Source organism: Cuculus canorus, chromosome 10 (assembly GCF_017976375.1).
Source record: "Cuculus canorus isolate bCucCan1 chromosome 10, bCucCan1.pri, whole genome shotgun sequence".
In the NCBI taxonomy this organism is placed as follows: Eukaryota; Metazoa; Chordata; class Aves; order Cuculiformes; family Cuculidae; genus Cuculus; species Cuculus canorus.
This window is the reverse complement of record NC_071410.1, coordinates 6,433,246-6,447,527: the sequence shown is the minus strand read 5'-3', so window position 1 is coordinate 6,447,527 and position 14,282 is coordinate 6,433,246. Positions and strand designations below refer to the sequence as shown.

The 14,282-nt window shown below is 47.9% G+C and overlaps 1 protein-coding gene across 2 annotated transcripts in view; it reads left to right on the top strand.

Moving 5' to 3' along the window:
- PCDH19 (protocadherin 19) overlaps window positions 1-14,282 on the top strand; it is a 59,197-nt gene that overhangs the window by 21,488 nt on the left and 23,427 nt on the right. The window contains exons 3-4 of one of the 2 annotated variants that reach the window (XM_054075773.1): window positions 6,366-6,424; window positions 9,456-9,625. In XM_054075773.1, the coding sequence (XP_053931748.1) occupies window positions 6,366-6,424; window positions 9,456-9,625 (229 nt within the window). Of the gene's footprint in view, window positions 1-6,365; window positions 6,425-9,452; window positions 9,626-14,282 lie in introns of both variants that reach the window. The other variant, XM_054075772.1, reaches the window with a different exon arrangement.

Genomic DNA, 14,282 nt, shown 5'->3' with positions numbered 1-14,282 from the left:
GCCAGAGGTCAGATCCTTTTAACCTCTATTAAACTCCTCCAGGTGACTGGCTCTTAAACGCTCCATAATAAGAACTGAAATACTTCATGTTTCCCTTCCATCTTACCTGGGGCTATTGACACAGCAGAGCTGCATCCCTTTGGATCATAGAATCGTAGAATCACCAGGTTGGAAAGGACTCACTGGATCATCGAGTCCAACCATTCCTAACACTCCCTTAAACCATGTCCCTAAGCACTTCGTCCACCCATTCCATAAACACCTCCAGGGAAGGCGACTCGACCACCTCCCTTGGCAGTCTGTTCCAGCGCCCCTGGCTTGTGCTCCAGCAGTTCTGGAGTGGGCTAGAGCTGCTGATGGGGACTGGTGCCCAGCTGGGGCCATCCCAAAGGCCTTGACGCAGGCATTGCTCACCCTATTGCATCCATCAGCATTTGCTGACTTTCCCTCAAGGTGGAAGCACCAGTAGCTGTTTGGGTAGGGTTTGCTGGGGGATTTAACCAAAAGACTTGAGCTGGTCTGGTCTTGCATCTCTGATACCCACCATATCTGGAGGTGCTGATTCTGGAGAGTGACGAGTTGTGAAATATGGGTCTGTCTTCTGTTACATCTCCTCAGGCAGTGGCTGTGGTGCTCAGTACCATCATCCATGGTTTCAGATGCCATCAGAGCCTGAGTAGAGCCGGTGGCAATTGTGGCAAAGGAGGAGCAGAGCTCCTCAGGTGGTTGAGGCACCGATCCTGACCCTGACTGATGCTCAGAGGCAGTGGCGTCCTCATCAGCAGCCAGTAGCACAGGGGCTAATTATGCGGTGTCACATGCAAAGGGGGAAAATCTCTCCTGACGTCCTTTGTGATCCTTTCCTAGCCCGGAGCTGGATCTCATGAGTCTCCTGCCAGTGTGCAGAGAAAGACTGGCTGCCTTTCTGACCATGAGAGCATCAGGACAAGCCCGGCTGTTCCTCTTGGGGCCATGGGGCTAGATTTCGGTGTTTGGTGGGTTTTTGTACTGTGTCTGCTCTCAGCAGGAAAGAGTCTCAGACTGCTTATTTATTTCCCATGGAGTAAATAAGCAGCTTGCTAAATGATAATGACTTTCCCTCATTGCGGATGCATACTTCATTTGACCTGGTCCCTACTTTGAAATTTTCCCTGTTTCCCAAGTGCAGCTGGAGTGGTTTTATTTAATTTGCATGAATTCTATATCACCCGCAATATAGTTCAAACCATAAGAATTAAGTGCTGGCAAGATCTCCTAACAGGCAGCAACAGTTTTATTGCAGATGCTGGAGCCTGTGATTGACTGGCCCATGGAGAACAGGACCGAGGATACAGGAGGACTGGGAGATGCGGTCTTACAAGCCCTGCCTTTCCCATCAGAGCGGCCTTATGGATTTTTGGGAACAGTCTGCCAGTTCTGTGGTCCCTGACGATGCCTGCAGCACAGAGGGAAGGTCAGGAGACTGGTGCTCCTGGTGAAGATGTGCGGCTTGATGCAAAGGATGAGGAGCCATTGCGTGTTTCAGGAGGATTTTCTGAAACTCAAAAGGAGAGATGCACATTGCAGCCTTGGAGAAAGGTCCGCTCTGTTTTTTGATAATAAAGGGTGACATGCAAGCTTTATTAACAAGGCGCGCAGGGGAAAAAAAAAGGCTCAAGGGATAACCCTGAAAAAGTGGCGCTAAATGTGTCATTTTTATGAAGCTGATTTTGTGAAGGGTCCCTACATGCTTTGGCAGGAGGTTGCAGCAGGTTTACAATAATTTGTAGAAAGATAGAGATGTTTTCACCCTGAAGTGAGAAGAAGGGCAAAAAGACCCGTGCTGAGATGCTTTAAAGTCATCTTCTGAGGTGGAGACTGGCGGAAGGACTGATACCTGTCACTTTGGGTCAGGAGAGATGGGTCCAGCTTCAAACAACCATGAACTTCGCTGGGGGCAGATGTGTGGATCAAGCAGCCGAACCCCCCATCAAGAGCCCAGATCCAGACACAGTGGGGAAAGCTGGATTTTCACCTCCATGGAGTTTGGTTTGAAAAAAAAGAGCACATTTCAAATAGCTGGGAAGAAGGAAGAATGAGAAGAAGCCAGATCCTGGGCATCTGTCCTGAGGTGAATGGGCTGGAAGGGACACGGTTGTGCTGATCTGAGCCTCCTGGCATGGCCTAAAACATGTCCCTCTCCCACCTTGGAACCGACCTCGGCCGGGATCCTCTGTTTCTCCATCAGTCCACAGCAGTGGTTGTGCCTGGAGTCGCCGCAGCCTGCTGACCTTTCCACTGGCACTTGCATTAATTCCCCTTAAACTGCCTTTGGATCCTCTGGGATTTATTTCTGTTTCTAAGGCAGAGAGTGAGCAGTCGTTAGAGCAGTGCCCTGTTGCTAACTGGCTGTTTGCTAATGGAGAAGTCACCCTTCTTCCCCCTGTGATATCCAGGTCAAGAAGAGTTGTACTGACATTTGTACGTCTTTTTTTTATTTTTAAATTTAGTGGAATTGGCAGTTCTCAACCAAAAGCAGCCACTGGGGAAAAAAAAAGTTTTAAATTTCCCTGCTGATTGCTTGATTCTGAGTGTGTCTGTTATTATATTTATATTTGTGTTGCTAGGGCAGCAGCTAAATACAAGCATTTTTCAAATTAGGCACTGGTAAACTGTGTGTTGAGCCAGGGCTCTCTCTTGATGGCATTGACACCAACACGTCTGCATCTGGAAGGCAAATCCCAAGCCTGTGAAACAGCAGGGTTTCTCTGCTCCAAGAGAAATACAGGCTGAGACTACAAACTTTGTGCTAGGTGTTATTTGGTGCTTCTTGATGTCTTGAATCTATTGTTTATTCATGGCACAGAGGGTGAGGGTCTGATCTTGACAAGCGTGAGCATCCTTTATTCGTGTTACTGTGAGCAGGAAATACAAATTGGCAGCGCTGTTCAGGAGGTCCGTGCTGGACCCGGCTCTGGACATGGAGAGGAGAGGCTGAGTCCGAGGCTGAGCTCCTCATTGATTTCAACAGGAGTGATGCTGATCAGTGAGAAAGTAACACTTTGTTTGCTTCTACCAAAATAAGAAGATAAGGGCTGGCCTCTTGATGATGCAGTTTATGAAGAGCACACTTTCATCGGCACCAGCCAGCCTTACCTTTTCCCTCTTTTTTATGCTTTGACTTTGTTCTTTGGGCCTCGTTAAGAGAGGGAGTGGATCTTTTCCCAATTAAAATGTTGACATGTTGGAGATGTTCTCCTTCCCCATCATTTTGCCTCTGTTTGTGAGGGATTGCATTTTGCAGGATGAACTAGAATTAAATCAAGGGAACTTCAATTGAATAATGCAAGCTATAAAGCAACCCTTCTCCATGAAAAATCTTATTTATTTTTTATTTTTCTGTTTTGATCCCCTAGCCTGCATGGAGATAACCTTGATGGATAATCCCATAGCTGAGGAAAGGTCTCTCAAACTGCTGGGCTGCCTTGTGCAGCAGTAGGAGTGTGCCAGGGCAGGCAGGGCAGGCAGCCTACCCTCATGCAGCTGTGGGTGGCACCTCACCAAGGGTGCAAACTCACAGCCTGGGGAAGCACATTTCTCATCCTTGTGGCCATGTCACTCCTTGTTTTGACCAAAATCTGGAAGCAATTAGCATTAATCGTGCTGCTTTTGGTGGTGTGGGGGATTCGAAGCCTGGGAACGGATGCTGCCTGGGACCAACCCCACGGGAACCCACTCGCTTGTGTGTGGACTTGATGGGTTGTGTTGGTGATGTGATGAGCGTCCCAAGCAGAGGGGACACGTGGACCAGGAAGTCTGCATGGAAAGGATGTTACGCCACTCTATCAAACGTAAATCATGGGGAATTGCTCATTGCGGAATGATTTCAGTTAGGCCAGGACTTGATCTTTTTTTCGGGTCAGAAATCAATAGCAAAGCTCCAAGTGATGTTGATGGGAGGGGGATTTAGTGCAAGGTGTGTATCTGGGCTGTGGCAGGAGATGTGATGGCAGCTTGCATTCCCTGCAGATGGCCCTGGGTCTTCCTTGGTCTCTGAAGCCTACGCCCATGCAGCATCAGTGCTCTGAAGCATTTAAAGCCCTATAATGTATGTGTACCTATTGAAATTAGCTCCTCCCACCCACCCGTTCCTCTCCTGGTTTTCCTGGGGCTGGGATGTACACACACAGGGGTTGAAGCTGATGTACGTCGGGGTGGGTGTAGGGTGTCTCATGCTGCTGCAGGGCATGGTGGTGGGGCTGATGATGCGGGGACAGAGCCAGCTGACTATCTGGGCTTGCTGAAGCCATTCCCACATCTGCCAGCGCAGGGTGATGGAGGGGTTTCCCTGCCAAGCAGGGATTGCTCTAAAACTGGCTCCAATCCCTTCTACCCTCAATCGCTTGGCTGTTCTGAGCATATTTGTGGGGCTGGGATCTTGCGTGAGACTGCTGTGGGGGGATGCTGTGGGGCAGCATCCCTCCTACAGGGTGGCAGTGCCAGGATTGAAGGATAAACACAGGATCAGGTATTTTCTGTGGCGCTTAAAGTCTTGGGCATCACATATTTTAAAAATACTTGTGTTCGTTTACTCCTGAGCTCTAACCATCAAAGGCATTCTGCAGGACTGAGGATGCAGGAACTGCAGGGACCAGTCGTTTGTGCAGTAAATCTCCTGCGTGACTCTCCAGCAGTAATTACTATGTGAAAGTAATAACTGAGCTGCGCGGAGTGCTAGGCCAACTCCCCCGGCTCGCAGCTCCTTGCATGTTTCTCTCTGGGAGGCTCCTGTTTGGTAAATTAGATATTGTGCTGTATTTCAGAAAAGGTCACACTTAACCACGTTGCCTTTGCTTTATTATCTTGGCAAAGCAGTGTAACCTCTGCTGGGGTACGATTGGATTTCACATTCGGCTCTGCTGCAGCGGCCCCACTCCCTACATCCTGCTGTTGTGATTACGTTAGCAGCAGACTCTGCTTTCCTTTATTTATTGAGACATTAAAGATGCATGCATTTATTTTTACCATGTTCATAATTGCCATAAAAACAGGCCATACTATCCCAGAGCGGCTCTTTGGGAAGGAGAGTGGCCACAGGGCTGGGACAAGGAGGACCTGTAGTGGAGAGGAGGCAGGATGGGGCTGCTGGGGCAGGTGCTTGTCCCTGCTTCTGTCCTGGGAGGACACTGCTGTCAGCCCACAGGAAGCAGAGCAGAGCAGGGTCTGCTCCGTCTGCTGCCCAGGGTGTCTGGTGGAGTCGAGGAGCATCCCCCGGGACAGGGGTGGCGCTGGTGGGGATCCCAGGTGAGATCTCTGTGGATCTGTGGGGCTTTGGGTGGGTGGACAGACAGACTGGGATGCCTGAGTCGTACAAGCAGACCTGCTTCCTCACGGGTACACGTACCTGAAGGTCAGAAAGGATCCTGGCCAGGCCATGCAGATCCCACCACGTCCCATCACACGGGCTTCCACTGTCACTCACCCTGTCACTCATGCATCTCCCACCCCATTCTATCATGCAGGCCTCACCATGACCCACCGTGCCGCTCCCACACATCCCACTACGTAACAGCTTCTGCATCCCACCTTGTGGCTTCCACCACATCCCACCACGCAGCACCCACCACGTCCCATGGCTCCCACCATGGCTTCCTGGGCAGTAGCACCCTGCTCTCTTCTCCACCTTCTGGTTGCTTTTTTTCATTCCTTACCTGCTGCAAGTACCAGAACTCCGGGGCTTTGTAATCCGAGGTTAAAAGACGGTGTTTCAAGTGCAGAGGGAGTTAGTGGGTTTTGCTTGCAAATGACAAATCCATTGACTTTCCCCACACCTGCTTTCACTCCCCTCCAACTTTTAAGCATGTCACCTATTGTTTGCTTTTTTATTAATAACAGAACCTACTGTCTCTGCAAATGAAATGATGTAAAACAAAGAAAAGTGCCCGCATTAAATTCTCCGGCAGGGGATTACCTTGCTGGCATTTACATATCTATGCAATAAATATTTTAACATGTTAATTATGCACTAATAAGAAAAATACCTTTTGAACTTTCAGTCAAATTGACACACACAGAACCGAGTCCATCAGGGAATTAAAAGCAATTAGTTTTGTAACAGAGCATAGTCACATTGTTTCTTCTCTGCAAATTGTTCTGTGGTGACCAGCCAGCCTTTTTCTTTGGTGAAAGCTGGTGGAAAGACTAACAGGGAGGAGTTTTCCACACCCAGCTCCATCCTGCTCACTGGGATCTGTCCTGTACTGGGGTGGTCTTTCCCTCCCATGGGGTTTGCTGATTGTTTTTGTCCTGGCCCTGTAAACCTGGCTGTTCCCAGACGTGGGAAAATGAGATTTCTAACCATCTCCTTTTTCTTTTCCTCCTTCCAGACTGAAAACTACTCCTTCGATTCCAACTACGTGAACAGCAGAGCTCATTTAATAAAAAGGTACGTAGGCTCGTCTGAAAGCGCTTGGGTTTGCCCAGCCAAATCCTGATTATTTAATGTTATTCCTTACTGCATTATATACTACTTGCTTTTTTAAATATGCAAAACGTTTCAAGAGTAATCATTTGAATTTAAAAACAGTATTTACTTCCTATTAAGTCCCTTTGCTCTTGGTTTGCAATAAAGACAGGTCTTTTCTTTTCCTCTTTGACTCCTTCACACCAGGAAGTTACAGCGAGTTAGGTGGAGTGCTGTTACCCTGACAACTTTTAAATTCATAGAGTTTATTCTATTTGAACCTATAGGAATAAAATGATAGATTTGGATGTTGAGATCTCCCTGCCATGTGAGGCAGGGGAAAAGAGGAAAAAAATCTCATTTGGGGGCAGATAATTGGGTTGGATAGACGCTCACTGTTTTAGTTTGAATTCCAAGGCAAAACAACGCTTTGCTAAGCTTTTTTTCTTCCATGGGTAAAAAGGAAATCATCAGTTCAGTGGCAAGCTGGCAATTACCCTTGGGAGAATTTAACTCTTTGGATAAAGTATTGGTATCCTCAGAGCTCAGCAGTGGCAAAGAAATGTTTCAGGGAGGTTAATGCTGAAGTTACCCGGTTGAACCCCACTGGATTGTGTTAAACACGAGGTGAGCATCCCCCGGTGGGGCAGGTGGCCAGGCTTGCCTCTGCCTCCCCGGCTGATTCTGAGGCAGGGAAAGGCACTGACACAGCACAATTGATCCTCATCAGCAAGCCACAGTGCGGGGCTGGGGGCCGTCCGCCGGCGCAGGATGCAGGCAGCTCTTTGCCCACCTCCCCTCTCCTCCCCAGGGACTGGCCGAGGCGTGCGGTGGGTGAGATGGGGCTGTGCCTGTGCCCACGCCTGGTGGGCTTGTGCCCGTGAGCTCTGCAGAAGCCATCACGGTAGCAGGGGTGTAATAGAGAGCAGGAGCTGGCCCTGAAGTGTTGAGATCTGATCTGAGCAGTAAAAAAATCCAATTATCTGCCTGGCTGAGATCCCATTTTTTTACATCTTAAAAATATAAGGAGTAAGGGAGTTGCGAGCATGTTGTTTAAGCAGCTCGGGTTCAGCTAGTGGAGGACAGGTATATTTGCCTGTGTGGCTCATGATGTTTAACGATGCTAATGTGATTGTGAGAGAGATGGTTTGCCTGTGCCATGCTGCTCCTCACCAGAGAGTCTGCAAGCATCCTGAAAATAAACCCAAATCTATTAATCTTTCTGTGTTCACACCTAAGATAAAGGCAAGCAGTGCTCCCGCCTGCCGCAGCAGAGCTTACTCCCAGGTTGTATTGTTTGGGAAATGCTGCCGCTGCCGATTCCCCGAGACCTGCCCATCCTTTAAAGAAGTGTCAGCCGCGGAAACATGTCGTGTGGCTGCTGCATTACGGTCTGGTTCACTGCGGGGAAGATAAATGCGTTGTAACATGGGTTGCCTGCACGTTATGAACAGCAGCTCCATGTAGGACAGCGTTTCCTCTTGCTTTATACCTTTGTCTCGTATCTTAAGTACAACGAGTGCTGGGAATGTTGTGCAGACATCTAAGAACAAAAAATATTTTCAGTAACATACTGTGGCATCATTTTCATCGTTTGCCTTTATGAAGATATTGTAGCTCTTCTATCTTTGGTGAGTGAATCTCCTCAAATCCAGCACTTTAATTAATCTATTTGTACTTTTCCTGTGTTGTCTGCCTGCCTCGCTTACTCATCTACGCGCACACAAATGAATTGTAGATTTGTAGTGCTTTCTTAACTTAAAATTCTTTGATGTTGCCTGGAATGAAAGTCAGTGGCTTCAACAGGGACATCTTTATTTAAAAGGTAATGTTTGAAGGTTTACCAATTTGTGTGTATTTCAGAGTTTCCCCCCTTGTGTGCTTTTGCAAAGCATCAGATGGTAGGTGGTCTGCTTGGTTTCCGTGGAGACGCAAAAGGGCTTTTAAAAGTAATGAAAATCTCCAGCTCTTTGGGCTTTGAAGCACAAGTGCCTTCTTCCACCACTGTTTCACCTCAAATCAGCCAGCGAGAAAGTTTGTGGCCATGGGTGCAGGTGATTCCACACCAGTAGGTGTGGACTTCTGATGCCAAGTCTGAGTGTGGAAAAAAGCACAGGATGGGTGGCCCCAGGGACACCCTGGTGGCAGTGCCACCTGGGGCAGGTGCATCTCAACGTGACCTCACAGCTCACTGCAGCTGGGTGTCCTGGGGCATCACCCCTTCTCAGGGCAGCGGGGAGCAGTGGAAGGATCCCCAGTGCAGCCAGGAATGAAACTCTTCCATCCCTCCAGTATAGGAGCTGGGAGCCATGGTGGAGCTGCTCAGCACTTGAGGGGAATCTGAGAGCTGCTCAGCACTCAGGTCCACCCGGCAGTGACTGCACTTGCAGGCGATGTCAAGGAGTTAACTGTGTATCACGTCTCCTTAAAGTTGTGTGAGCTTGGACCCAGAATCACTATTGTTAAAAATAAGAATGGCATCATCATTGTGAAAAGAAATTCCTGTTTCCAGGAAGATTTTTATTTCCAAACTGTAAGAGATTAGGATTTGACCTGTAACCTAAAAAATGAGGGTTTAGACGCTGTGTAACTTCAATATGAGGTAATAGAGCTTGAGGGATCCTAGTTATAGCAACAGCTCTTTTAATATATATATTGTTTAAATTTTATTTTCAAGTCTGGCTTCCCTCTCAGCTTCCATAATATCCACAGCAGCCTGACCCCCGGGCTTCCACCGTGCCTGTGGGCAGAAGCAGCCTACGAGGTGCTGCAGGCTGGACGCTGTGTTTCGGGGTGCAGAGGTGCCGAGCAGGGAGTGCTGTGCTCCTTGCCCACTCTTTCAGCTCTCTGTGCTGGGGAGCAGTCCCAGCCCTGCCACTGGGTGCTGTGGTGCCAGGGGACCTCCCTGTCCCTGCAGGATGTGAGGCTGAGCGGTGGTGGCACGGTCTCACCGCAGCGCCTCAGGGGCTACCTTGTCCCCCACAGTAAGTGATGGCTGTGTCTCCCCCAGCAGCTCCACGTTCAAGGACTTGGAGGGGAACAGTCTGAAGGACAGCGGCCACGAGGAGAGTGACCAGACAGACAGTGAGCACGACGTGCAGCGGGGCCTCTACTGCGACACAGCTGTCAACGATGTGCTGAACACCAGCGTTCCGTCCATGGGGTCCCAGGGGCCTGAACAAGGTGAGCCACCACTGTGCGTCCTGGGGGGCTGCCCACCTTCCCTCTGACTTCCACATGCCCCATTCGGTTGCTCTGATGCGGCCTTGGGTGCGCAGTAAGGATGCTTAGCGCTTGCTGGGGATAACGCTGTACATCATCAGAGTGCTGGGTAGATATAAATTAATCCTCACGCTACGCCTGTCAGGTAAGCAAGCAGTTAGGATTATCCTCTATTTCATAGGCAGAAAACTCAAGGCCTTGAGCATTTGCCTGATAGTGAGCGAGCGTCGGAGTTGGGATTAGGGCAGGAATTACTGGTGCCGTGCATGGTGCTGGTTGCTGCCAGTGCTCCTCTCTGGAGTGCAGGCGGTGCACCCTTTCCCCTGCACTCTGCTCGCTTTCTCTGGAGCTCACACACAGGCGCTGCCCGGGCAACTTTTCCAAAAGGTCATCAGAGCATGTAGGCAATTAGTCAGGCATCCCACGAGGGATTAGCTCAGGCCAGTGGGTGAGCGCTTTGTATCTTTTCACCTGTATAGGTGGTGGGCTTTCAGCTCTCACACATCCCCACATGCGGGGATGAAGTCCGGCTCTGAAACCAGACCAGTATTAGCTAGAGGAAAGAAGTCAGAGGAGTTCAGCTGAGCCTAAGCCATCGTTTGTACTTGGGCGTGAATGTCGCTTTTAATGTCTGACTGATGCAAACATCCTATGCAAACATCCTGTCTTTTTCAATTAAGAAGCCTGAATGCGGTTTGGTGCTCCGGCGCAGGGGAGCCTCAGGGCGCTTGGCTATATCTTGAGATAAGCTGTAGCTGAGGCTCAACTGGAAGCCCCACTGCTAAAAGACTTAAGGATATGAAAACAAAATGCTGTGATTATGAACTGGTCTTCAGCTGTTTAATTCAATTCATGGTAAACATCATTAAAAGCCTTTGTTTTGCTGTCATAAAAGAGTCAAACGGGAGAGAGAGAGTTCTTGCCATCTGCGCTGCTGAATGTTTTCTTTTTTTCTGGAGAGAAGCTGATCGCTGTATTAATTCTCGATAGAGTCTGTTAAATGGCCGTAGTTAACCCTGTAAGACTCCGTGAGGAGGGGAACGCAGAGGTCACCTACCCATTCCACGCTGCCAGCCACGCTAATTGGAGAGGGATGGCATCCGCAGCGATAATGTATTTCTAGACAACCCTACTGTGGCCAAAGATGAAAAAAATTAAACATTTATATAACTGTACAGTGGCAGTTTAATTCTCTGCGGACCGGCACCGTGTCAGAGAATGCAGGCTGATAGCTATCATTTATTATTCTTCTATTACAAAGAAATGCTTTTTCATTTCGATCAGGAGAGGGTTTCCTAAGATGCATTTGCAGTAAGGGATAACTGTAGGAGCAGAAATGCTCATAATTGATTCCTGTCCTGTTGAATGGTCTGAGCAACATCTGTTAATTTTTTGTCACATTCCTTCAGCAAAAAAAACAATCTCAATGGACTGCAGATAGGGTTTTACAGAGATTACATTTCTGATAAGTCTGCGTGCTGGCTCTGTTGTGCACCAGATAACAATGCAAATGAGTTAAAGAGGATGAGTTGGAGGCAGAGCTTGTTGGAGGAGTCAAATGGAAATAAATATGGTCCAATCCATTGTAACAAGAACTCCTCATTGCCTGTAAAATATCTCCCCAAAATTAGGAGTCTTTCCAGAAGGTGACTTCCAAAGGCAGCCTGTGAGTCTGGCTCCCAGTCCTGTGATGGCCTAAGGATTGGTGCTCTTGATTCTGGTTTATTCGGGGAGAAAGCTGGCATGCCAGCACTTCATTGCCATCCAGCTGGACCTACAGGCAGGCAGGTGTGCTGGGTTCAGCTCTCGTGTCCTGCAGGACCTGTGCTGTCTCTTGCTGAGAAGCAGGGAGGACTCACCTGCAAGGTCATCGGGGTGTTTGTGGAGCGATGGCAGGAGCAGTGCAGACAGGGAAGGTTAGCAATTACTGTCACAGAAGCTGAAAAAAAAGGTTAAAGAGAATATTTTCTGAGCTGATTTGTTGAGTAGGGACTGCAGAAAATAATCACAAAAATCAAGATGCTGAGATGATGGTGATAACAGCGATTCCTGCATGATTAAAATGATGGGTTGGGCATAGTAATTTTTACCAAATTTGGGTCAGAGTGGCAGAGCAGGGAGGAAACAGCAAGTTCCATGCCAAGGGTGTGCAGAACCACTTGCCTGAATACCACCCCAAGCACACTGTCTGTGGCTGAAGGAGAGCCTGGCAGCTCCTGTCGCCATGCTTTGCCTTAACTCAATGTCTCTGCCTAACATGTGTCTCATGTAATCCCACAGAGGTGTGTTGGAAGAGTTGTCACAGTTTGCTCATCAATGCTAATGGTCTCTGCTGCCTGGGAGCCCAGCGAGTTGCCCCCAAGGCCAGGCTCTGCTGGGCTTGCACCTTGGCTTACAACACTATGAGACTTTTGTGAGCAGCCAACTCTCAGACTTCACCCAGATAATTCAGGAGTCTTTATCTGCTGGGTGGGTAATCCTGCTGAGATAAGATGCTGCTTGGCAGAAATCCTGCAGCGCGGGGGTAGGAGATGATCCCTCCGTGGTGGCACTGGGGGGCTAGTGTTGACCTGTCTGGCCAGCCTTTGCCTACTGAGATGCTGGATTTCCTGCAGAGTGAGGTAGGCACGGGTGTGGGTAGGTCCAAGGCCTTTAGTGTTCTTAAACCACCATGTGAGCCTGGCACTGGTGGTGAGGACCTGGCCATGGGAGCCTCAGGGACCTGCTGCAGATGCTCAGGTGGCCTCCAGGCCCTGTACCCCCTTCACTGCCCTGGTGCCACTCTTGGCTGCCAGTCCTGCTGGCAGGAGCTCTTTGAAATGACCTAGATTTCCAGAAAAATGGCAAACCGTAACATGGAAGGTATCAGGCTTTAATGGGCAGCAGTAGGTCATCAGAAATACTGCCTGGAGCTCAGCCATGTCTCTTATTTTGGGAGCAGGACTTCTGCCCAGTCCTTCTTTGCCTCAGGATCTTAATTATTGATTATAAATTAATCAGTTGAAAAGATGGCTTTAATTGCTCTAATATGTACCCAATTTGGAGTTCATTATCACCCAGAATTGTTTTCCTTCCCCTGCTAATTGATATCAAATGGGATGCTGAGGAAGGCGGGTACCGGGCACCTGTGCTGCTCCACCTTTCACGATTGCCTTGCTGCTGTTTAATTGTTTGTTTATTTGTGGAGGTGTTAAGCACTGCTAGAAGTTTATATGCACTCCTTTCCAAACAATGTCCTTAGCTGAACTTCCAAATGGATTTGTTAGAAAAAGGGAAGGTTTGAAGCATCTGTTGGATCTCAAGGACATTTCAGGTTGGCTGGTGAAGTCTGTTGGAAGATGGGGAAAAATCCTTGTGTCCCCCTTTGTATCTTGTCCTCTTTTGCTACAATATTGTGTGTATTTTCTCCATGTTTTGGTGTAACCTTGACTGAAAATCCAGTACCGGAGGAAAATGTGGTTTCCAGGAAGAGAGTGAAGTGCGTGGTGGTGCCAGGCAGAAGACCCACCATCAGCATTGCTTCCATGGGTGATGCTGGTGGCCACAGGAGCTTTACCATTGGTCTTGAAGCTCCTGGCACCTGTTCCTCCCAGCAACATGGAGAAATCTCAGTGTGAATTGTTTTCCAACATTGCAGAGCGTGGCGGTGCTTTTCCTGGGAAATGGCAGCACGGACCAGATGTTTCACAGGGTAATTGAAAATTCCATTTTATCAGAAAGCATTTGCTGTCAAAAAGTTTTATCTTTACTTCAACAAAGAGGTTGATTAGATCCCTCAGGACCTGAATTAGCATCTTTGAGGCTAGATACTCTGTTTTGTGATTCAGGTAGTTATTCTTCTCTTGGTTTCACTCATACTGGGACTTATTTTAAAAAAATCCTTTTACCCTCTTCCAAACATAGTTTGTGCAGGTTTGGCTTGTTTACTTTGTGTGGATGTGTACGGCCACCTGGATTTGCTTAAATGTTTAGTATCATCTTTTTCACCTTGCCTTGAGCCGGAGTTGTACTTGTACTCTATAAGTAATAGGAGCTCTCGCCAGCATGGAAATCAGAAAGGAATTATTTCAAATATGTGTTTTTAATGATAGAAGCAACAGATTTCAAACTTATCTTAATTCCTAGTGCTGACCAGTATTTTTACCATCAGTTGTAGAAGGAAAATCGTTGGCCCAATGAAGCAGTGATTTGCTGTCTAAGGTAAAAATAGCATCCAAAAGAAAATATGAAAATAATAAACACACACTAATCATAAAAGAGCCAGCTTTAGAAATAGTCACCACAGCCATAAAATAGTGAAAAAGCTTTACAATCAAAGTGAGAGGGTTTTTAAGCAATGTCAGTAATGTGTCTCTTCAGAGAATTGCTTCTAAAAGCATCGCTTCCATTTTTCTGGTGCCAGATCAGCAGTAAAGGTTGGCGTGAAATGTCATCTGGAAAGACCTGATCCTGCATACATTTCCACATTTGAGTAACTTTGCTCACCTAGATAGTTTAATTGTCTGACTCTCGTAAACTCCAGCAAGACGAAGGGTTCTTTGAATAGAAATGGGTTATATTTAAATGCTTATATTAAGTTGTCTTTATACTATCACACAGTACAGAAATAGGCTTGAAT